The sequence below is a fragment of the Microtus ochrogaster genome, linkage group LG5 (genome assembly GCF_000317375.1).
Source record: "Microtus ochrogaster isolate Prairie Vole_2 linkage group LG5, MicOch1.0, whole genome shotgun sequence".
Classification (NCBI taxonomy): Eukaryota; Metazoa; Chordata; class Mammalia; order Rodentia; family Cricetidae; genus Microtus; species Microtus ochrogaster.
The window spans coordinates 9,258,205-9,283,601 of NC_022031.1; the positions used below are offsets into that span (position 1 = coordinate 9,258,205).

General features: G+C 37.0%; 1 protein-coding gene across 8 annotated transcripts in view; it reads right to left on the bottom strand.

Annotated features, from left to right (window-relative positions):
* Positions 1-25,397, bottom strand: part of Zfhx4 (zinc finger homeobox 4) — a 193,874-nt gene that overhangs the window by 23,505 nt on the left and 144,972 nt on the right. For all 8 annotated transcript variants that reach the window (XM_013351767.2, XM_005361856.3, XM_005361855.2 and 5 more), the window contains 2 exons: positions 9,229-9,297; positions 1,858-1,971 (listed from right to left, as the gene is read on the bottom strand). In XM_013351767.2, the coding sequence (XP_013207221.1) occupies positions 1,858-1,971; positions 9,229-9,297 (183 nt within the window). The remainder of the gene's footprint in view (positions 1-1,857; positions 1,972-9,228; positions 9,298-25,397) is intronic.

Here is a 25,397-nt window from a genome sequence, read left to right on the forward strand (position 1 = left end):
GGCACAATTAGGAATCAAAGAAGAACAATAACTCATCGGGCCTTTAGGGAGCAATTGAGCCCACGACTTATGCAGAACAGTAAACTGCACGGTGAAAACAGAGCTCCTGCCTCTCTGCTGTGATGCTCAACAGTAATATAAGATCCATTTTCAAAAATACTCCCCCAACCCATCCCTGACAAGATCCTAGGCAATAGGTGTTAATATCAAGCTTCATGCTCTACATCTATGAGCACTCAGTGAACCCTGCTGTGATTTCTTCCTATTTTATATAGTCCTCTGATAAACAAAGGGCAAATGCTTTGCAGTCTGTTCTGGTACAAGTGCATCAAACACCAAAGAGAATTCTACTATCCGCAAACTGGCAAGTTACTCATCTCAATGAGGTCCATCTTAGATGGCATAAACTGGCTATCATGCTGTGTTCAGCCTTTTTTTCAAATGAGATCTCCATGGGGCTGGCCCCAACAATAGGTATTTCAAAGTCTATGTCATTTGCCTCACGAGTCCACCTATACTGCTATGGTGTCTTTACAGAGGTGGCTTTAGGTGCAATACTAACCTTAGATCCTCTTTGCTTAACTCAAATTAGAATCAAATGTTGGACACTGTGTCCTAGAAGCAACTAACAATGAGGCTTTTCTCACTGGACTGTTATGAGAAATTTAGCATTAAAGTGTTTGGGGAGGAAGAAAAGAACCCTTCATATACCTTTAAAAGGAAATGCAAAATTTAGGCATGGAATAACTGAGTTACAAATATGTGATAGTTCAGATTTAAACAGTTCAGATTTAAATAAACTCATAAGCAAAAAATGATGAATTTTGTCCACTCCTGTATCTTTCTACTGAACACGGGGCTTTTTATATGCAGCTGTCACTAGGATTCAGAGAAAAGATAGATGACTACCTGAGACGAATAGGCTTGAACTCGTTTCAGCACTTCTTCTGCATCAACGAGTCCAACATAATAAAACTAGGTATAGCGTGCAGCAAAAGTGGCCAATGTAATATTCATCGCGACCACAGATTTCCATCTCATACATACAAAGCATGGATGAAGCCATATATTTGCCAAATCAAACACAGAAAAAGCCGTAGGTATCCACACCAGATGCTGGCCTAGGGTTTGTTTGTGCACAAGTAAATGTCATGACACGAAAGTTTGTTTTCAAAGACAGTAGCTTTCATTACTGGGATTTGTCTATTCCAGAAGACCAAAATTGCCCAGCACCTAATCCCTTTTCAATGATATTTCCTCCTTCTTAGGCCGAATCATCTGTAAACTTTTCCACTGGATTTTGTTTGAAATGCCTCAAATAGATGCCCTTAAAAAGGGCAAATTCCTGAGTGTAAGTTGAAAGCGAGAGAGAGAGAGAGAGAGAGAGAGAGAGAGAGAGAGAGAGAGAGGCATTTCTTTTTAGGGTTACATAGTGTGGGAGGGTGCATATGATTGAATGATAAAATTCAAGTGATATCTAATCCTGAGCTTATGAAAAATTAATATGCCATCAGAGGAATCACAAGTATAGCTAAGATTAATGAAAGGCGCTTAAAAAATTACAAGCACACAAACTGATTTGATTAAAAAATAATCTCACTAGTCATCCTGTAATATTCTTCAACTTATCCACATCTATTCTGTCAGATGGTTATGATTAAAAATAGGTCAATGGGAGGCTACTGATAGAAATCACATGCAAAATGCACACACCATGAATAGTAGTGGGAATGTTCAGACAGTTTAAAATGAATAAAGGCGTTTAATGAGCTTCGTTGGGGGATGCAGGGAAGGGAGGCTGCCTTCGGGGAGTGGATGAGTGTAGGAGAAGGAATAGTGGACAGCCGAGCAGCTTACCAGGGTCTTTATTAGAGTTCTTGCCTTCACTGTTGTCCCTTTGTGTCTCTGTCTCATCATCCTCAGTCACTTTGGTAGGCTTCAGAACTCCTCCTGCCTCTTCACTATGATCTTCTGTTAAAAAAGCGGGTCAGTGAGAATTGATAAATCCAGAAAATGTCCACTAATATCAACTGTGTGACCTTTATCACCCTGCATATCTTTGAATTTGAACTATGAATTATCTATACAACTTCCTACTAAAAAAATACGCATTGAAGCAGAAGTCTACATTAGAACTATACTATATTAACTATACTAATGCAAATTTTTCCTCAAAAGTATGGCATTTTTGTACTCAGAGAATATTTGCATGTTATTAAAAGGTAATAAATCGTTTCTACTATAATTTAACCTTCCAAAGATAAAGGGAAATGGGTGGAAGAAAACTATAATTTCAATTGTTGAACTTTTCATGGACTAGGAGCACAGGCATGTGAACAAGCCGGACACACAGAAGAAATTCTCAGTGAGATAATATGGTTCACATAAAGGACAGGTGTTCTTCCTGCACGCCGACTTCAAATCTTGGATGGATTCCTTAAAACATCTTTAGATAAGATACCTAAACTTCAGTTCCACTGGGGATTTGTTTGTAAAGGAGAGCTACACAGAGCTTTGGCATAGCGAGTACTTGTAAAACCACTGTACCACCCCACACCTCATTCACAGGATCACATCAGCTAGATTACATGGAAATCCTCATAGTAACTCAAACCTACTTAATTATTCTGTAAATCTCAGCCATGGCACTGCTGGTGGATTAATCTGTTTACGCAGTTAGCCTCTATGCTGGGGTTGTGCAGCACTAATCCGTGAAAGGCCCACTGTTCTCTTTCATCCTGCGATCATTTGTCTCTCAGTGTGCTGATGTCACATTTTAATGAATTTTTAGCAATCTGAGTAATGCCAGATAACCAGGCTCACAACTCCCCACAGCATGGCATGCTGTTTTCACTGCAGCACAAAAATAAAAGCCATATTCTCCAGTTCAGGTAGGAATTACATAAATTAGGAGAAGAAGGTAAAATGGGATTTGAAGCACCAGGCTGTACAATTTCATAAAATCTTTAATGACCATATAAATTAACCCTGGAAAGGCAAAAGGTCATCAGAACACATTTGCATACACTCTTCTATTTGCTTTTGATAAGCAGAGCTTTTATGCAGAGAACATGATACAATTAACCCTTCAATAACCATACAAAATGCTGCTACGGACATTTCAAGTGTCAAGCATTCACTGAAAATTACACACTGAATAAAATTTTCATTGCAAATGCTATAGTGATTGAAAGGGGAAATCGTGGCCCTCTCCACACCCCATGTTTTATTAATAACATTCTGGCAGCAGAATGAAATATCCACTGTCATATGTAGCAGCTGAGGACAAAAAAAAATCTATTTAGTGGTTCAGTTTTCAGCCATGCTCTGCAACTGTGCGAGCAAGAAGGAAAAACAGGACATTTAATACATTTCAAGGAAGAGTTGGGACCAACTGAGAGCCCCCCAAGATACGCGAATATGGGTGCATTCATCCCGGCTTTGCCCTTTGCGCATGGAGGGGAGAGCCTTGGTAAGACAATCTAACCGCCTGACAACGTGCCGCTTTGCACAGACATGCAGGAAGATTTCGCTTTAAGAAGACAGACCCTCAATGTTTGGTAGCTCTATATTGCTCTCCCTATTGATGATAAGCAGTGAGCATCCCACCCCGCCCCCACCCCCACATCTGCCGGTTTTCACAGCAGCTGGCTAGGCTGTGGGTACAGTCCCTGAGAGGACTTCAAGAACTGGGAGGCTGAGATCATGACCAGATTAGGCTGTGTCCCTGCCACGGCCACATGCACACGTGACATGGTATCAAGTGCCAGGCTCATGACAATTACTTTTCAACCCATCCTGAGGAAGGATGCGAGACTTCTTTGAGTAGATTTACTGGACCTTCCCCCCAGGGCCAGAAAATGAAGTGTCAGAGTGCTACTGTGAGGCCTTATCTCCAGGGGACACAAAATTGTTAGGGCTATCGCAACCCCCATGAATAAAACATTGTGTGTCAGAAAAAGAAAAAAAAATATGAAAGCATTAAAAAGCAGGCTACAGTATAATCTGGGTCTCATCAGCCAGATTTTCGTAAATTCCTCGTCTTCATTTTCTGGTATGTGTTTCAAGTGTGAGAGAAATTCCCAGACATGTTCTTCTATACATCACTGTGGTGTCTGACCTCAGCCTGACCCCGGCAGCAGTTTGAGAAATCTGAATGTGAACAAAGACTCTGTGTCCACAGCAGGGAAAGATTGTGGGATAGACGCTCCCATCAACTTAATGGCAAACAGCAGTTCTGAGGCCATAACTTTGCCTGGCTTCTCCTGAGTGGTGGATTCCTCTGCCGTGCCCCTGCTTCTGTGAGGCTTGTTTTTTTTCTCCCCCTCTCTATTTTCAGTTCTGCCTTTGAAGTAGGCAGGCAATTAGCTCTAATGCTCAAGCAATTCAGACCTGTTTTGTGGTTTCGAAGGCGAAAGCTGTTTATTACAGGTAGGCTCTTTGGAGCCATAAGAACTCTGCAAATTTTTAATCATGCAAAAAATAATCACAAGGTAATTTCTCCACACCATAAAATTCCATATAAGCCGGAATAAAAGGTCACTTTCATTCTCAAAGAGAGTTTTAGAAATAAATTTGACATTCATTATATAAATAGGCTGTAGAGTCGAATGTAATGTGAAGAAACCACTCTCGCTAACAAACCTGTAGGCTAGGATTTTGGATGAGGAGGAGTGACTACATTCTAGCTTAAATACCAAATTTCCTCAATTGTAAAATGTCATAAGATACAAAACGTCTTCTAGGAAAATTATAGACATGTTAACGCATTAAGAGAGTGCCACAGAACTGAGGAGAATAAATACTTTATGAGAAATTCTGAAACAAACAGGCTATAGCAGTTCTCAATTTTATTGAGCCTCTACTGCATTCCATGCAATAGTAATAAAGAGCAGTATGGCTTTCCACGGCACTGCTGGGTTTACAGCATATGCCCTTTCAGTCTCCTTTAAAAGCAAAGAATTTGGAAAAGAAACTACTTATTTATATGCTGAACTTGAGGGGGTATATCTACGTTAGCTTAAAATGAGTGAGCTTCCTCTAGAATTTCCCATATATCAGGACAAAGAAGTGGTATTTTCATTCTTAAATGTTTCAGTAGACTAGAATAGCAATGAAATGAGTGTTTTACTATTACAGAAGTATTGCAGATGCATGGCCCAACTAACTTTGTCAAGCATTTTAAACATGCCTGAGATGGTGATCATAGGCTCCTTTACACCCACACATCAAACAGATTTAAAAGGTTTTGCGTGAGTAGCTTAGAATATTTTCATTTAATTATAAAAATGGAAAACCACAACCAATTTGTCCTATGATTTATAATGTAGAATTTCTAATTTCTTGCTCCATAGCAATTGATATGTTTTTAACGTGTGAAAGAAGAATAGCACAATTCATTCCCTTCTTTATATGTGTATTCTTGTGTGTGTGTGTGTGTGTGTGTGTGTGTGTGTGTGTGTGTGTGTGTGCTGTTTCTGAATGTATGCAGGTGCATAACAAGAAAGCAGAAGCCTGTAGAGGTCAGAACAGGGCACTGGATCCCCAGGAACTGGAGTTACAGTTAGTTGTGAGTGGTTCTGTAGGTGTGGGAACCTAACCATGGTCTTCTGCAACAGCAGTGAGTACTTGTAGCTGTTGGCCCAGCCTTGCACACTTTATCTTTAGTTGCCATGTAATAATTGTACATATGCATAAAATATGATGTGGTGTTTTGATATATGAATAATAAGATAATTAATATTCATATAATGTGCAATGATAAAATCAGATTTATTAGAGTCTCTGTCTCCATAGCTATTTACAATTCTGTGTGTGTTGGGAACGCCTCTCGGTTCTCCATAGAACAAAACCAAATGTTATCAGTGATCACCACATTGTGTTGTAGAACATTAGAACTTACTCCTGTCTAATTCAAAAGGTTGAATTTAACCTTTCCTTCTACCCTTTCCGGTCTAATGATCACTTGCTCCTTACTTTTACTAGATAAACCAATTCAGCTTCCATTACATACTTTTCAAATCATGTGAAGACGAAGCAGAGGACAGATAGTAACTCAGACATCTTCAGTTCTATATACTGAGCATCTGCATTTGAAACACATACTTGGATGGAAATCCATCCTCTATGGCCTTCATCTTGTCCAGCATCTTCCCTTTGAACTCTGTCCTCTACCTGATGTGCCTACATCTAACTGCCTGATTAAATCCACCTCCTGTGGCCTTCACCTACAGAGAAAAATATCAATCTTTTGGCATAGCAAGGACATCTTCCAGACACCTGGTACTGATCTATGCTCCAGACTCATCTTTCTTTAAATGATCTTTAATAAAGATCCTGGAAGGTGTTTTAAACACACAATGTTGAGCCCAGCTGTAAAGTTCCTAATTTAAGCATGTTTAGCCTTGAGTGATGTCTGACTATGTCTGTGATAATGTTCTTTTCATGTGATGTTCCTGATCCAGGTAATATCCTGCAAGCCTTGTTTGTAATGGTCCTTCCTACTCCTTATGTCCTCTGTGTATCCTTATTTGAGGGAGTAAAACACTTTTCACTGGATAAATCTCCCCTTTTCCTTTGTGTCCAGCTTAGAAAATACCAGATTCAACATCTGGGAAAATCAATTGAAAATAACCCCTTCATAGGCTTCTTATGTGCTGACATGCAAAAATCAATTAAAAGTGGTTCTTACCCAAACCATATATTTAAAAATGAGTGTCCTATTATATCACCAGTATTATTCATTGTTTCCTTCTCCAACAATTTTTTCCTGAAATTTGAATTAAAGTTAATGTTTCTGGGTGAATTTGTGGTTTTCTTTCTGTGTGCTGATGTTAAATAACATTATATGTAAAAATTGGTTGTACATTATGTATTTACACTACAAGTAAATATTTTATGAGAGTAGAGATTTCAATATATAATATATATTTATATATGCAAGAATATTTAAGCAAACACATGCTTAAAGCACTTTGAGATATCTCTGGGACATGGCAGACAAGAAGATAACGCTGACTAGAAACTGAACTAAGGAGATGAAACCAGGAGAAAAAAAAAAGAAAAGTTCAGACATTACACAGTTCTTCTATTTCCCCTCAATAAAATTTAAAATAAACTTTTGCTTTTGTAATGTATTCTCAATTTGTCTTTTTCTTTAAATTTTCTTTCTACTGAGTCACATTTATTACATATTTTTTTTTTAAAAAAGAAAGTACCAAAAATATTAGAAGTTGACTTCTCTTCATACCAAACACTCTTCTGGCAGTCATCAGTGAAAACAGAATACACTTCTTGTTCAGCAGATGTTAATGTCCCTTTATGTGTAATACAGGTCTCATGAAATTTACTGTTTGGGGCCATGATGTACCTCTCAGAGCATTCTACCTCAATCCCCTGTGTTGGAGCCTCTATCATTGTACAACTAAATACTAGAATACTTCCAGTCGCTTCTCTATCCCTATCATCTCTTTAGATAAACTCACTAAAACACATGGCATTAAATTACCCCACTCTACACACATGTCTAAAATATATTCCAGATCAGGACTCAGCATCATGCTGAGCAAACCACATTCTATCTGTCCCATATTCACCAATTTAGTTTGCAATCTGAACATCAACCACAAACAGGATTTGTTTTTTCCCCTCACACAGATATCCTCATCCAATTCATCTGCAAACTCTGTTTCTACTCATATTTAGTGAATACTAAATTGTAAATAAAGTCCATCTCTTCTATTGCTTGAACTTTTGCATTTTATTATTTTACTTAAGCTTATTATGACTGAACTAATTAGATTATGCCTAGTTTTGGGTGTGTCTTACACATCTGTCTTCCTCATTTATTACTCTTCCCCTGTGTTAGCCTTATTTAGCTTCTTGTAATGAAGCCATTTTTTCCCATCTTCATGGGGTAGTATACTCCCAAGTTTTTATTCATACCTTCCAATTTTCATAACTCAGGACTTATCTCATCAGCCACTTCCTCACCAAATCCTCACCACTGCTTCTAAAAAGATACCTTACCTTTTGCTCAAATGATAAGGTCCTGAGAGCCAGGGACCACTATCATCTCTTGGATTCCCATACAGTGTTTTGACTTGTAGGTCTGCAGTGAGGTCCAAGAATTTGCATTCTTTTTTAATTGAGTATAATAAATTTATTTACCTGATATACTAATTTATTCAGTAAGAATTTTAATTAAAATACAGTTGCAATAATTCACCTTCCCCTTTCCTCCCTCCAACCATATTTTTCCCTGGTCCCTATCAAATTCATGCTTTCTTTTTTTATTTCATTTTTACTGTAAAATACAAATGGAACATAATGTGTCTATTTAGTGTTTTTTGTATATAGATGATCACTTGGAGAGCATTATAGAAAACTACAACCGATCAAAATGCATAGAAAATTGATCCTGGGGTGCCTATCCCCAACAGATACATCTACACTATAACTCTTGTGCCTAAGGCTCAGGAAACATCAAAGAAAAGGGGATGGAAAGATTGTCAGAGACAGAAGACCAGGCAATCTGCTGTGAGGTTGTGTATCCAGAAATGACAGAAAAGCTGCTCATGATACCTCAGCAATATGGCTGCCTAAATAATACCTGAACAAACACAGCAACAATAACTGTGCTAACATAAAAGGGGAATATCCGTGTGCTCCACGACTAAACAAAGAATCCTGGCAACAAAGGACTGCTGAGAGAATAAGCCTTCTACAGGGATGAACACCCCAATTGGTATCCAAACCAAACAATCAGCTTAGCAGTTTATTCTTACAATATCTTATGCTGTGTTCATACCGTTTATACAGACTCAAAGTTAAGAAGCTCTTTTCTACAGATCACATACTTCATATCCTTTACCACAGCTATTTGATTCTGAATATGTTTCCCTCTCATTTGCATAGAAATGTTATTTCACAGAAGGGTCTCTTATGCCTTACCCATACTGAGGAATGGTAATAATGGTCTACAAATGATATAATAACGGTACACCAACGTCACACCTTTCAGTTTTGTTGAGAACCTGACACTGCTCTACAAATTAAATCCATTTATATATTTCTAAAAATTGAATATGCTTAATCATGCTTTTAATTCATCTGTATAAGGAACTGAATAAAGCAGTTCTGTGGCACATTGTTTCCATAAATTAGGTGAATGACAGGTGCAGCTTATTTTTGACAAGAATAACTTATGAAAGGAACAGATATAATTACCTGAGGTTGCCCTCAACTGCTGCTCTGTAAGCTCTTCCTCAACGGTCCTGGCTCCCAAAGAGGCAGTTTCTGTAAAAGACATCAGTGTAATGAGTAAGCACATCATATCTAGGACATAACTAATATTACAAGAACCACAAGTATGGCTGCCATAGGAAATGAGCGCCAGGAGGGGCTTACACAACTAGCACTCTTTACCTTCTAGTAAGCAGTGGCTGGAGAAATTAGATCAGGGAAGGATAGGCTGATATTTAAATCCTGGTGATTATCAAAGCACAGCAAATTGTGGTGGATGTGGACCCCCCCCCCCAGACCCTGAATTTCCTGTTAACAACTTGTTTTTCAATGCTTGCAGCTATTCTGAGCAAAACAACTTGTTTTCCTGTGTTTGGAGCTGCTCTGAGGATGAGAACATAAGAAGTTACTGATGGCAGGGGAGTGGTTTCTGGTGGGTTTGACTGGGGTGTGGCTATCTCTTAAGGATCTCTGTAAAAGCTGCCCTGGAGCACAATAAAAGGGGACATTTTAGGGGAATTCAAGGATGACCCATGTCCCCATGTCTCTGTCTATGTGTGTGTGTGTCAATCTCAGAACCTTGCCTGAGACTCGTGAACCATCACGTAGTACATGTGCATACCGTAGCACTTCACAAAGAGCGCAAAGAGCAGATGTGCTGTTGTACTTTACAGCAAACGCAACAGATTAGAAACTCATAAAAGCAGGAACAACTCATTTGAATTCTTAGCCTGTGACTGACCAAGGCTATGTATATATGACGATAAAGGCACTTTATATCCATAATGAGCATTCTCTTACTTACTAAGTAAGAGATAATTTGTATACTTACCAAGTATCCAAAAGAAAAACCTGGCTTATGACAACTGACGAAAGAGACCAAAGAAAGCCTCTTACACTTTAAAAGAAATCTAAATAACAAGTCTATCATTAGTAAATTCATATCTTTATTGGGTACCAGAGCAGAAATGGCACCAACCTACTGGCTTACTAGCCTTTATTTCAAACATAAATAGCTATATTCATGTAATAATTTTTTTTCATGTAATGTATTTTTCTTTCTCTTGTCTCTTCTCTTTCATAGAGAAGCTGTTGCATGCTACCAGAAGAGAAAAGTAATAATAAGTATCACTCAGCTACAAGCCTGTGACTTAAAACAGTGACCTACCTACAAGATACACTCTTGCAATAGTGGCACAAATGTAATGGGAGCAATCAATGCCCCTTTTAAAGTTGTATTTAAGGCCCATTTCATGAGATGGAACCCATAACTGACACTGGTAAAATGGACAAGAACCTGAGACAAGATAGGTTCTTGGCCCTAGAGGAAAATCTACTATCATTATTCTTCTAAGGGACATAGCAATAAAATGACTCCTAGTGACATACTTGTATACCCATAGATCAAAGTATCATTCATCAGAGAAGTGTCTTCTTATATTGTATGGTAATTAACAAAGAGACTCATAACTGGAAAGCGTGCATGGAGTGAGAGACTTTGGAGCACTCAGCTCTAAATGGGATGCCTTCATCAACATACCTTAAGTCATCAACCATGCCTTAAGTCTCAGGGATCTATGTAGTAGAAGAGAAAGATTTTAAGAGCCAGAAGTAGTAGATGATGCCAAGAGGAAAAAATGCCTCTAAGACACCACAGAAATAGTACTTTTATGAACTCTTAGAGACTATAACAGCACACATAACATTTGTACAAACCAGGCATATCTAAGGAAAGAGATAGGAAAGTAAACACAATTCCCACACTAAAGCAAGAACCTACATGACATTGATACTTGATACACTGATAACTGGGAAAGAGAAAATCTGTTTTCTCTAATAGAGTTTCTCTGAGCTTATCAACCCCACTCAAGGGCAGACCCCATACCCAGAAGTCAGCATAAAATGGACTTCATATTTTTATAGACATTTGTTGGGGGAAAGGTGGTAGTTTAATTCATTTCATTTGTTTGATTTGATATTTGTTTTCTGATTTTATTTTGTTTTGAAGAAAGAACATAAAGTTGGGTGAGTAGAGAGGTGGGGAACTTCTTTGAGGAGATAGGAGAAAGAAAATAATATGATGAAAATATGTGAAAACTTATTAAAACTTTTTAAAGAAAGAAAAGGCTAGACTGACTCTAGATATTGCCTTCGATGTTTTTCATTCTGAATCAGTTTTCCCTTCTCTTTTACAACATTCCTTGTCCTGTGCCTCTGTTGTGTGTCTTGCATTTTCCCTTTAAAGAACAGTGTTCTCCTCTACAACACCCCATATACTGTAAACTCCTTTTTTTCCAATCTGACACTTCACTAACATTTCAACTGATAACATTTAATGATAATAAACCTTGAATAAAAACATATGGTTCCACCATTTTCTAGGCATGAGATCTCAGGAAAATTGTTTTCTTCTGTATGTTTTAATTCATTCCATTTAAAGCAAAGATATCACTATGTAAATAGTGGATAATTGTGGTGGTTTGAAAGAAAATGGCCTCCAAAGGGCCTGGCACTGTTAGGAGTTACTATCTTGTAGGAACACATGTGGCCCTGTTGGAGGAAGTGTGTCACTGTGGAGATGGACTTTGAAGTAGGTTCAAGCCACACCAATGAAAGAGTTCATTTCCTGGTGCCTGCCTATCGAGACGCAGAACTCTCAGCTCCTTCTCCAAGCACAATGTCTGCCCGCATGGTGCCATGTTCCACCATGAGGCTAATGGACTAAACTTCTGAACTGTAAGCCAGCCTATTAAGTATTTAAGGGCAAAGAGTGATAGTCTTCAAAGTTAGAAAAAGTTAGATGCTATAAACTGCTTAAAAGCTTTCACTTAACTCTTCATCTGCAAGTGGGAACTATGTTTGCCTAATATTTTTATTTAATAGCATCTCTGTTTGATTTGGAAGGCTTTAATTAAGCAAATAATTAACCTTGAATAGAGAAGTGCACACCCAGGCAATAATATTGTATTTACTAATTAGTTTATTTCCTGCTATTTTGAAACCTTTTTCCTTTGGCAGTAACCTATTTTAACATAGCACAGTCATAATAACTTTGCAGAACTTCCCCCAAACATAAACAGTAAATAATTTTCTTATAATTATGTCTCAAATTAATCTTAAAAGGAAGAATTTATCCTCTGTACTTGCTCATAAGTTCTGGAGTGACTTCCAAGAGATCACAGTCTTGATAACCAGCCAACCTGTCATTCAAGAAGTCCACCTTTTTCCTCTTGTCTGAATAGCCTTAAGCGCTGGTCAACTTTGGTCTTTTGAATTTATTAAATGCCTACTTTGTTCTCCTACTTTTAACTTCCTATCCTTCTCTCAAAGCCAAAGCAAGTTCTCTGCACAGCCCAACAGTAACCAGTGCTTCAGCATTGGTTACAGAGAATGGTCATGGATGTTTGTAGGATCTGTATCTATTTCCCAGCATGCTATGAATTCCTGAAAAGTAATTCTCCATCCTCCCATATCTCATGTAAGAACAGAGGATGATATAGCAAACTAAACAAACCAGAGTAGGCTCACCATAAGAAATTATAATCATTTCCCATTGTCCAAATTATATCCAGCCCAGAAAATAGTTCCTGTTTTTGAAGGCTATAGATCTTTGCCCTTTATTTGTAACAAGAATTTTCTCATAGAGATTATTTTCTTAGGTAGGGTTTTTATTGCTATGAAGAGACACCATGACCATGACAAGTATTATAAAGAAAAACATTTAATGGGCTGGCTTACAGTTCAGAGGTTTAGTCCATTAGCCTCATGGTGGGACATAGCGACATGTAGGACATTGTGCTTGGAGAACATATGTATATGTGTATCAGTATATAGGTAATATTATGTATATCAGTATATAAAAATAGTAAATGGAATCATGCTTTTCTAACAAAAATAAAACATAATAAGTCAATGACTTCTTACCCCCATGTCCACACACTATGCTATAGCATATAAACTTGTTCAAAATAGTCAACAATGGTATCCAAATAAATTTCACAAACTGACCGCTACTTCTTAAAGATTAATACAAATTGGACAATGATAATTATTGTGTACATGCCTGATAAATAGTATATATGCTATGTGTATAAAAGCAAGCATGTAATTTTCACAATAGAATCATGGAAGAAATTTTCAAACTGACTTTATAACTAAGAATATGGTGAATTAAACAAATTGGTAACTTTTCCTAGGTTATGAAATTAAAACCTCATAGAGTCTGGAAAAAGAACCCTGTCTGTTTAGTCACAAAACTGAAAAATGTTTAAGTGATCCAGTTATAGTAGTGCAATATTTGGAAACCAATAAAGATTTTCCTATGTTTACTGAAGGCCAGAAACTAAGTGTAAAGAACTAGAAAGAATGCTCACTGATCCTTTGAAAATTCCAATATTTCCTAAAACATTTATGCTCATTTATTATAAAATGCAAATATTCTATAAGCAAATAATCTGTGCTGTGCTATAATCATTTTACTTGAAATAAATGGGATATCAAAATAAAAGATATTAATCTCACAAATTAAATGCTGAACCACGGAAACTGTTTCAATATGAGCCCTGCTACAGACACATTCTAAAGGAATGTAGTTCAGTGTGCCCCTAAGTCAGCTTAGAGCTTCAATGGTGTTCTCATTTATACAAGTGATACAAATATTTTAATAAAGGGGCTTTTAACTTATCAACAAACTGATTAATCTCTACTTTTCTGCCTGTTCGAAATGAAATGTTTAGAATTTCATAATGATACATAACATCTTGCAATATTTCACTTTAATAATTGCTCTGTAATAACAAACTGACTGCTGTTACCTGGATCTGTCACTTTGTGGATGATTTAATTAGATTACTAATTTGGGTCCTTTGTAGCATATGACCTTTTTAATGCTGTTTAAAAATAATACCATTGACTTAGCTTATCTAAAATCCGGTTCTATCCTGTCAATTTGGTTGTGAGCATACATTTAAAAATGGAATCCAATTACTCTATTTTTATTAACACAATGTGGGAACAATCAGAAGTATTTTCCGTGGAATAGGGTATCTATCATGGAAACCAACATCATTGATAGTAAGAGTTCGTGAAGGATTTTCTTGGTACCATGTACCAAGCATGTACCAAGCATGAGGTTGTTTATCCGCATTTGGTCACAGTTGGCATGTGATGGAGCTGGGATTGGAAGCCTCTCGGCTTCTTTTCAGAGTAGCTTTCTTAAGCATGATGTTAAACTAACTGATGCTTTTAATATCCCCATAATAGTGTTTCTTTCAATTCTGCAATTACTCCAACTGTTCACTTCAGCCTGTTTCCTTCAGTTCAACTCCTCCCTCAGGCTCACTGGGAGATTCCCACCTACTGACTTCTGAGAACGAATGTTCTTAGAGTTCTTTCTCCTTACTCTGCACATACATTTCCTCCCTTAACTTTGTCCACCTCAGGAATCTCTTTTACCTTTCTTTTCTTTCCTTTAGACAAAGAATACCAAGAACCTGCCAGTGCTGAGTCATCACTTCCCAAAAGATTCTTTCTCCCTGCTTATTGGGGCAGCAGCAGCAGCAACAACAACAACACAATGTGGTCAATACAAAACTCATATCTTATGGACAGGAAAAGTTCTAGAATTTTTTTTCTATTGAAGCTAGATTCTTCTCTCAAAAAAAATGCATCCTGACCACAGTTTCCCCTCCCTTCATTCCCCTGGTGCCCTCCATCTCTCCCCAGAGATTCACCCCCTCTTCATTTCCCTTCAGAAAAGAGGGTAGAGTTACAGCAATTATACATTCTATACATGCATTAAATTGTCAGTGATAAGACTTATTAATAGAAAATCTACCTTATTTAAGCAAAATATGAAAGTTCATGACTTCAAAAGGGAATGGAGGATTGAATATTGAGTCAATAGGATCTACAGTAAATCATGGTTTTTAATTTCTTGCTGTGCTTCCTATAAAAATTATACACTGTGTCATAGTTATGCATAGAGGGGAGAACAGTTTATTATATGAACAAGCATGTGTTCATACATGTAATTATGTGTTTCAGTTCCACACTAGGCACATCTTTAGAGTACACAGGAGGCCTATGGAACACATTACTGCAGATACCTGTTCTGTTCGTCTGCAAAACTTGGCTCTCTCGCCTCACACTCATTCACTAACACACTAAGCAGAAACATGTATCACTATTTTTAGCAAAAGGCTTGGCATTAAAAAGAAGATAGAAGCCAGAAAATAAGTAAACAGTAAGCCAATTGTTTTAACATAGAAATAATTTTATTTTTCTGTAGCCTACGGCGACACATCAAAATCCCTGCCGCTGTATAGAGGAAGAAAAGTTCGCTTTTAATTCTGAAAGTAAAGCATTCCTAATATAGTGCAAGTTTCAAACAGCCTTCACTCCACATCGAGTCAACCCCCCTTCTCCCACTGTACTTTTGGAGATTCTCTGGCCTCTATCAGGGCCGTGAAACTTGCTGTGCACGGGTGTGTTCAAAAGTGTGAATACAAGAGAAGACAAGTGTAGACCTCGAGTATCCAAAAGATAGGTTAGCATTTGCTGGAGACGTCTGTTTCCAGACGTGTAACATGGATTTCCTTCCCCAGTCCTCCCAGTAATCTGTCACAGAAGCACTGCAGCTTGTAGGAAAGAGATGAAACATCAAAGCTCAGAGCATTTAAGTCATTTTTTCCAAAGGCGCAGAACAGAAGAGGGAGGGGTTTCGAGGAGACAGTCTGGTTCCAAAGCTCTGTCCTTCCCCCCTGGACAGTCTGCCTCCAGGCAGCCCCTAGGAGTCCTCAGCCAGGAAGCTTAAGAACTCATTTCTTTTTTCCTTCCAAAAGACAGTACAAGCTTCTTCAAAGCAACTTCATCAAAATAAGATTAGTATTTAGAAGATACATGAAATTCTACATTTATTATTACCATGGTCTTTCATTTTTCGAAACAGAACTTGGAGCATGCTAGGGCATTGCAAAAGTGCTCAGATGGAGTTTATAGTGAAAATGGTTTCAAGTGACCTCCTCCATCTTTTCCTTATGCACACTCAGAGCACTCTTCTAAAATGCTGAGCAACCCAGGAAAGCACCAAATGGTTTTGAGTAACTAAGCAATGCCATCTTTGGTGACACACCAGGCTTTCTCCTGAAAGATTCCTTCCAGGCCGAATCAGATTAAAGCATGCTGGACAGTGCTGTGTCAAATACCTGAATGGGCTTGGATTTGTTTTTTGTTTTTTTTCTTCAGAAAACAAAACTTCTGCCATTTTTAATTTTATTGTATTTAAACCTTTATTCTTCTGTCATACATAACATCCCGACTGAAGTGTTTCCCAGATCTTCCTTGACCAGGAATATATTTTCCCTCCTGAGTCATCTCTAACCTCAGTAAAATGAGCTTCAAAGTAATTTACTAAGTTCTTAATATCAATTAGTTACAATAAACTACTCAAATATTTTCTTAATGTCTTAAGTGCTCTAATTGAAATACTTTTTCTTAAGTTTACTAGTTCCCAGCTTTCCATGTGAGATTCTGTTTTGCTCAGTTGCTTAGGAAGCAGAAGATCAAGTGCCCATGAACACAATCTAAGCTTTATGCTTTGCTCCCATCTCTCACAGCTGCCCAGTTACAATGATTTCAGTCTTCATGGAATTCATTGTAATGTCTATGTTCTACAAGGTACTTTCCATTTCACAGCAGCCTTTGCTGGCTTTGATTATTGCTCATCAACAGAGGAAATATCTCGCGTCCAAAAACTGCAGTTTGATCTACCCCATATGGGTCTTTGTCCATGTTCAGAAATGGACTGTTAGTTCAGCTCTTTTCCTCTGACTTGTAGCTTGCTTTATTATTGTAAGAATTCTCCACAGTAGATCTACCCTATTATATTTTCATATGTAGAACGTGACATAGGTGATTCTAGACACAATATAGTATAGCATGTCTCTAGAACACACACGGATTGCTTAACTGAGACTTTGTGCTCTTTGGCCAGTGGCATCTTGCTCCTCCTTCCTCCCAGTCCATCGCTGTCAACAGCTCGCTGAATTGTCCTACAAACCTTACTGCTTTTGATATCTTAATATGTCAGAGAAGTAGACCCAGACAATATTTATCTTTTTGCCATTGGCTTATTTCACTTAGCTTAATATCCTCAAAGTTCATCTATACTTTTTTTCAGAGTTAATTTTTAATTAATAAATGTCTTGACTTACTGGCCCATAGTCACTGAGTTCTCTTAGTATTTACATATTAGATCAAAGCCTCCTGGAATAACTTTCAATCAAAGAGAAAACAAATCGTCATCTGGTTGTCCCCTTACTTTTTTTTTCATGTAAAATATCGCTATTGCTCAAAATGCCTTGGAAGTTTTCTTCTAAATGTGCCACTTGCCTTGAGGAAAATGTCATTTCTTTAGTTCAGACATTTATTTACGCTTAGAAACTTTGATAACATCTCTTGCATTTTTATCTTAAAGGTTTATGAAATGATAGTTGCTTCTTTCTGAGCAGGTATTGCTCATAAATTAAAACAAATGTAGATGTTTTTATTATTATTGTCGAGGGAGTGGGGGTAATGCAGGTGCCACTGAGGCCAGTGGAATCTGAGCCACTGGAGCTGGATTAACAGGCAGTTATGAGCCATCCAATGTCAGGTCTGGAAAGAAAATTTGGGACTATTCAAGATCAATACATTTAACCACCAAGCAACTTCTTCAACTTTTTAAATGTATTTTCTCTCCTCTGAAATTTCTTATCCCCAAGATTTTATTTCAGTCATATTCATTAAGATATTTGAACATTCTTCTCTGTAACAACCACCCATGAAATTGCCGTGCACTCATGCTTTGCAGAGTCAGAGATTAGTCCTGTTGTTGAAGAGATGGTCACTTTTAATCCTGCTCAGATTAATTCTCTTTGCTTTAGACATTGAGCAAGCAAAGGCTAGTTGTCAATGATTGAAAACTGTCTATGTCTGCTAAAACAACCTGGCTTTAAAAAGCCTATGTTGATCAAACAAGTATTTCATTAAGAAAATACTGAGTACTCCTATGGACATGTTTGTACTGAGAGAAAATCTTGTGAATATAAGAACCACTGTTTTCTCATTATTTGACACTGACCAAATTAGTTCTCCCTCACTGACATTCAAGAATCGTGTCTGATCCTATAAATCTGGTCATAAACCCATAGCAGGGCAGATCACCTGGCCCAGCTGGGAACGGAATGTTACTGTTTAGTTAAATTGAAGTAGTGTCCAGCAGATTTCTAAATGTTTGTTTATGCTAAAAGTCAAACTCTAAGCCTCAATCAGAAAAGTCTCTTCTTATAGTCAATGATTGAGAATGGGGAAACTCCTGAGCATTCTGGGAATAAGTGGTGGATAAATGCTCAGTTCTAAACAAGACATTTATAATTTCTACCATCCTCTTGAAGATGCATAGAACATTTTGGAAGAGGGGAAGAAAAGAATGTAAAAGTCAGAAGACAGAGAGAAGGGCTGCAAGGTATTGTCTTGTCATGGTACCTGTGTTCCAGCCCTGTACTGTTGAGAAACTCTGGTTGCTTACACTGGGTCTTCATAAGGATAGGCCATTAACAATCAAAGATGGATAGAGGAGAGACTTGGTGACCCTATCCCTTACTGCTGAACTATGTGCTACTGTCAAATTTATTGACAGATTTTTTTCCATTTATTTCCTTCAACTGTGTGCTCACTGGTGAGCCAGCCAGGCTACAGTGGACACTTCCAATGCAATGGTACACGGCTGGCCCTGGTTATTTGGTCACCAAACAAAATCAGAATTAATAAACATTGGGAAGGGATTGGATTGGAGGAGGAGATTGGTAAGAACAGGGAGGGGATTAGAAATGGTTGGAAGAGAGAATAGTTGGAATATATTATTGACACGAATGAAACTGGTAGAAAAAATTAATCACCAAGATTTTCTAAAATACACTAAAGCTGAAAGATAGAAATGACAAGTAAAGTTGGGGAGCTGAGTGAAGTACTGGAGGTGTAGTGGTTGCATTCACCATAGTCTTCCTGTGGCTTAACTTTGATCTGCAAAATGCAAGATACTAAATAAACAAATTAAATAGTTAATAACTTTACAATCTATATAAATTAGGTGGTAAGGCTTTTAGCATTACAACTATCTGTTATTTTATTGGTTCACATATGTTAGTGATGTTGCCCTTTATTTAAAATGCTCCTATTACTACTTTTGTCATTTATTTGTTAATTTGAGAAAGGGTTTCACTTTGTAGATCTGGCTAGCCTGGAATTTACTATTTATACCTGGCTGGCCTTGAATTCACAGAGTTCTACTTGTCTCTGCCCACAAGTGCTAGGATTAAAGGTGTGTCACACCTACCATGCCAGGCTATTACTACCTGTTTGCAATTTTAGAAATACCAATTATTAACAAAACTATGCACTGCTATCAGAGAGTACACAGCTTGAAAATATTTTTGGGTTTTTTTTTTGAGATCTTAAGCAAATTATATTTTATAAGGAAAACATTTCTTTTATCAGTGGGAAAGACCCTTCTCTCATCTTTAAGTTGGGGGAAAGAATATCTCCTTTTTGAATACCACACATAACTAATTTAAGGGACTGTACCACTTTACATTAATCAAACAAACAAACAAAACATGTATAGTGTTTTCTGCATACTTAAAGCTTAAACACATGAACATAGAATTCATTGGTTTTAATTATTTTTCTATCTTATGACTTACATAAAGTCCTGAAAGAAAATCTTCACTTGATTATATCAATTTCTCTTTTACAAAATTAAAAAAAATTTAAACTAATTTTTCACTAACATAAGATTCAAGGAGCACAAATTTTTCATGTTTTAGGATTTTTTGCATATCACCATATTAGAAAAGGTTGGCTGTTCGTACTTAGAAGATGAGTATTTCACACACAGCTTTTTCCCAGCAAGAAGGTAAATCCGGAGAGGAAAAGGTAGCATATCTTAAAGAAGAAGATTAGAAGACCTCACCAGAATCAGGAATGAAAAATGCAATATTGAGACATGCTATGAATTTTTGAGACAACACTTGGGAATATCCATGAAATATTTATTTAATAAATCACTCCATCATTCATTCATTAGTGAGCAAGCAGATTGATGAGACTTGGCATGCTGCATTCTTTGGACTAGGTTAGCAGTAGAAAAAGAAATTGTTTCTGAAAAACAGCCAATTTATTTCCCTCTTGTCTGAGTGTGCATGTTGGCAAGGGGTCCGTGGATCTTGGAAAAAATGAGATTTTTATGTAAGGTCACTATAAATATATTTTCATTTTTGGGGTGCTATTTGGATTTGAAAGAGACAGGCAGAAATATTGTTGTAAATAAATAAATAACAATAGAATATCTTCTGTATTTTCAATCTTACAGTTTCTCAAAGAGATTATGGAGAATGGACAAAGACCTAGTCTACTAGAGAGAGTAGAGATGCAAAAACATTCAAGATTGGAATAAAAGAGATGAGGCTGTTGGGTGCATGCATTGGCCTATGAATGTAGATCTTTAATGAACATTTAAGTGGGAAGAAAAAAATCTCGAGAAGTCTTAGTTAAAGGTATTTGGAAGCACTAATAAATAATGTCTGTGAAAGCCTAGGAATAATGGATGCACTTTAAGGGGAAAAAACGTTAATAAGTAATTGATGCTGGGGGATAAAAGATAGACAAGAAACAAATAGGTAAGCATAAGATCCTAGAAACCATTGACCAATGGGGAAGAACTCTTACAGAAGTTTAAGCCACAAACACAAAATTCCAAGTAAGTATAGCTTTCACCTCTTATCAAAGACGTTCCTTTTTTCAGTTGACAGAGAGAATTGTAGAAAGCCACAGCTAATCAAAATGCAGAAAACAAGTGTAGGGTTTGCAGCCCAAGCTGATACATCTACAGTATAACTCCTCCTAAGATTCAGGGAACATGAGAGAAGAGGAGGTTATAAGGGTCAGAGAACCAGGAGGGGCTGTTGCTTTGAGATAGTACCTGATACATAAAATAGGGAAGATTCACCAGGAAATCTCAAAAATATAGTTGCATAAACAAGATCCAGGAAATAACAACACTAGTTAACATTCCAGTGTGGATGGAGAACTCAAAACAGGCTGCACCCCTAGATGAAGAGCTATCTACAATTAGTGATTGCTGAGAGCGGGAGAAATATTTGTCTCCAGAGACAAGACCCTAGATATGGCATCTAATTCCAAGAAGTCAATCTTAAAAGTATATAAACAACACTGAATTAACATAGAGAATTTGTGTGTGTGTGTGTGTGTGTGTGTGTGTGTGTGTGTGTTTTGCATGTGGGATGTGGAAACATTGTTGGAAGAAGAAGTGGGAGAAAGGAATTATGTGCATACAATACTCATGTATAAAATTCTCAAAATAAAAGTAAGACCACTGATGATAAAGTGAAAAGTATGGTATACTGTGAAGGAAGGAACTCATAACTCTTATAAAGGAGAAGTAGATAGGACTTGCCAGCAGTTTGATGAAGACAGACAGGGATAAATACTAATATTTGTAGCTTAAGAAACAAGAATGGAGATTCTGTTTATTACCTTGTGGAAGAATTCAGGCAGAGTGTTTGGAAGCAAAGAAAGGTCTTAGAGTTATTGTTCTGAATATGTTTGGATTTGTAATGTTCATTCCAAATTCAAGTAAATTCAATTCAATTCAAGTAAATGTAACACATAGGCAAGAGTGTGAAAATATATATATACACATAGAGATAGAAAAGACAAAGACAGAAATAGGATAGAAGTTGATGTATAAACACCATGTAAACCTGTGAAATAAGAGTGCATATTGTCCAGAGAATGAGACCTGAATTACAGTGTACAGTGCATTCCTCTACATGCAGAAATACTTGGCAATAGCAAAGTTCACCTTATCACGAAGAAGTGCTTTAGCATTCTTAACAAGGAGAATTACAGCCTTCAGGAAAAAAATTAAAATCTTATCTATTTTAGTCAGCTTTATCACTGTATATTTCTTAATTTTAATTTTCTGTAGTGAACACATCTTCTTCATTATCTGAGGAGGAATGGGTCATGTATAGTCTCTCCTCCCCAGATAACCATGGAACACTGAAAAGGCCTGAGAAAGAATGGGAGTAGGGTAACAAGGAAGAGGGAGAAGGGAAGAAAAGAGAAAGAAACAGGTTGGAGAAAAAAGGGGAAGATTGGAGAAGAATCAGGGGGTAGAAAAAGGGGAGGTTCAGAGAAGAAGGGGGAGGGTTGGAGAAGAAGGGAAGAAGGGGAGGGTTGGAGAAAAGGGGGAGGGTTGGAGAAAAAAGGGGATGGTTGGAGAAAAGGGGGAGGGTTGGAGAAGAAGAAGGTTGGAGAAGTAGGGGGAAGTTGGAGAAGAAGGGGGAGGGTTGGAGAAAAGGAGGATGATTGGAGAAGGGTAAGTTGGAGAAGTAGCAGGGGCAAGGAGGGTTGGAGAAGAAGGGAGAGTGTTGGAGAAGAGGAGGAAGGTTGGAGAAGACAGGGTAGGGTTAGAGAAGGGGTGGTATCTATGCTAAAGTCAGAATAAATAACATATGACTAAGAAAACATAACTTTTTTCAAAAGATCAAAGCTTTTATAAATCTGAAACTTATAACTACAAATATTAGAGAGATATGGGGATCTAGTAAGTTTGCCCATTTAATTTATGATCAGAACTCAAAAAAAGAACTGTGTCTCAGAAAATTAGAAGCTTAATACTAAAAAAAAGAAAAATTTTAAATATAGTTTTTCCTTGCTCTGTCATTTATAGAAACTATAAATAACAATATTTCTGATGAGGTAAATGACTTGAGGTAATATAAACTCATTTTTGAAAAATTTAAATAATTTTTATATACTTTACATACCAACAAGTTTTTCCTCCCTGCTCTCCTCTCATTTCCTCCTTTACCTCCCCCCCCCAATTTATTCCTTCTCTGAAAGACTCATTTTTGGGGAACTTTTAACAATATAATTGACAATAAGATCGAAAATGTATTTCATGAAAGAAGAGACATGGGAATAAATTGCACCTTACATAAAACAAATCTTTTTGTAACTTCTACAAATGCCTCGCTCCTCTTAATCTGGACGTTACAGAAAACTTTATTATAACTAATATTCTAGAACTCTGTTTCCAGAGGATGAAAAAAGGACCTTATACTTGCAAGGGTCGCAAACATGTTGAGCTCTGCATGCCTTTGGAACATACACTGTGGCCTTTAAGAAGAACTAGTATTATAAAATTAGATTGCTAAGGAATTAGACTAAACACAATATGGTAGAAAATGTTTTTATTTGTTTTATCTCTGTTCCTTCACTTCTCCCATGATGCGTCTGAAAGGACTTCACAATGCTAGCAGGTTGGTGCTGGGTTATTCTGTCTTCCTTAGTGATCACATATAAGGTACTATGATGGTTCTGGGGTGCAAATGTGATAGAATGGTTTGCATGTATCTCCATTTGATGGATCCATTACTTAGAGAGATGCTAAAATGTCTTATATTGCTCAGAATTCCATTCATGCATCCTTTATATTTATTCATCCTCAGTGACAAAGGTAGGTTCAAGTACAAATAAGCTCTAAATGTAATAAATTAAACAGATCCTCTAAAACACTTTGTTCAAATTACCAAAATCTCATCAAACTCATAATTTAAAAACTGAGCAAATTTGTGCTGGCTATAATAAAATACAGGGACAAGAGAGATGGCTCAGGATTTAAAAGCACTGTTTCTCTTCCAAAGAACCCAGGTTAAATTCCTGGCACCCAAATGGCAGTTCATAACTGTCTGTAACTCCAGTTCTAGGGGACCTGGCATCCTCACACTCACATGAAGACAAAAATACTAATATACTTAATAAATAAATAAATTGTTAAAGAAAAAAATAGTAACTTTATGAGCATATAATTTCTACCTCTTTATTGGTTGTTCCAAACACTGTGATTAAAGGGGCAAAAATACTTCCCCACATTTAGACCCACATAGTTAGAGATATTTCCTATAGCTACCATGTTTACAAACGTCAGTGGAATCAATTGTCTTTTCCTTTGCTCCTATTCAAGACCTGCTCAATCTATGGATTCATGTCTAATACATGTTTTATTACTAGTCTTTCAGTTCTATGTGTTGACTGGTCTTCAATGAGCTCATTGCTTCCAATGAACTCAAAGCCTCTCCAAGTGATGCCAGTAAACCAATTTGTGTGTGTGTGTCTCTGTGTGTGTGTGTGTGTGTGTGTGTGTGTGTGTGTGAAAAGTGAATCAATTCTGTCCTCTTGAAAGCAGCTCATCTCCCTGAGAACAATAGATACTTTTCTCTCTACCAAAGCTCCTATGCTGTACTAAAAGTTATATATTTATCAATCAAAAAGTTCTTCCAATCAAAAGATAATTATAGAATAACAGTATATACTATAATAAAATGGGATCTTTTAGTCACTTCATTTTAATTCTGATTCCAGTGAATTTTCCAAGTATTTGCCACAGATGGAAGTAGTTTATAGTATTTTCAAGGGTGTGAGTATTTGTACTCTTATTGGCATAGGCTAATGAAAAAGTCTGGTGGCTTAAAGGAATGTGACAGTTTTCTCAACAATCCACTCTCTTTAATCTCTCTCACACAGTCACATTGTACAACTCACTTATCAAGCACATTTTCCCTCTTTCTGTGGCTCCTTGTGAGTGGGAAAGTGGTGTGCCTATAATTTTTTGAAGTTCACACACAGTTTTACTTTAAATAAAATTTGAGAGGATGAAATAAGAGAATATAATTATCACATAATGACAATGAAATCACCACACACACACACACACACACACATATGACACACACACTCACCATGAGAATCACGGTCAAAGAAGATCTGGCTGAATGCTGAAACAAACTATCGACTTAACTTTTAAATCTATGAACTATAATCATTTGGACACAAAAGCATCAGGAGTCAACATCACTCCTGTAAAAGGAAAGAAGAGTAACTGTAAAAATGACTGTTTTGGACCAGACTTGAAAAAAATAAAACTTAGGAGCAAACTCTTTCAATGCTCTCTCAGTTTCTGTCTTTTCTTTTTGAATAACTTCTTTCTTTTAAGCTAAGATACTGTTGGTAAAAAACGGTTTTAAAGT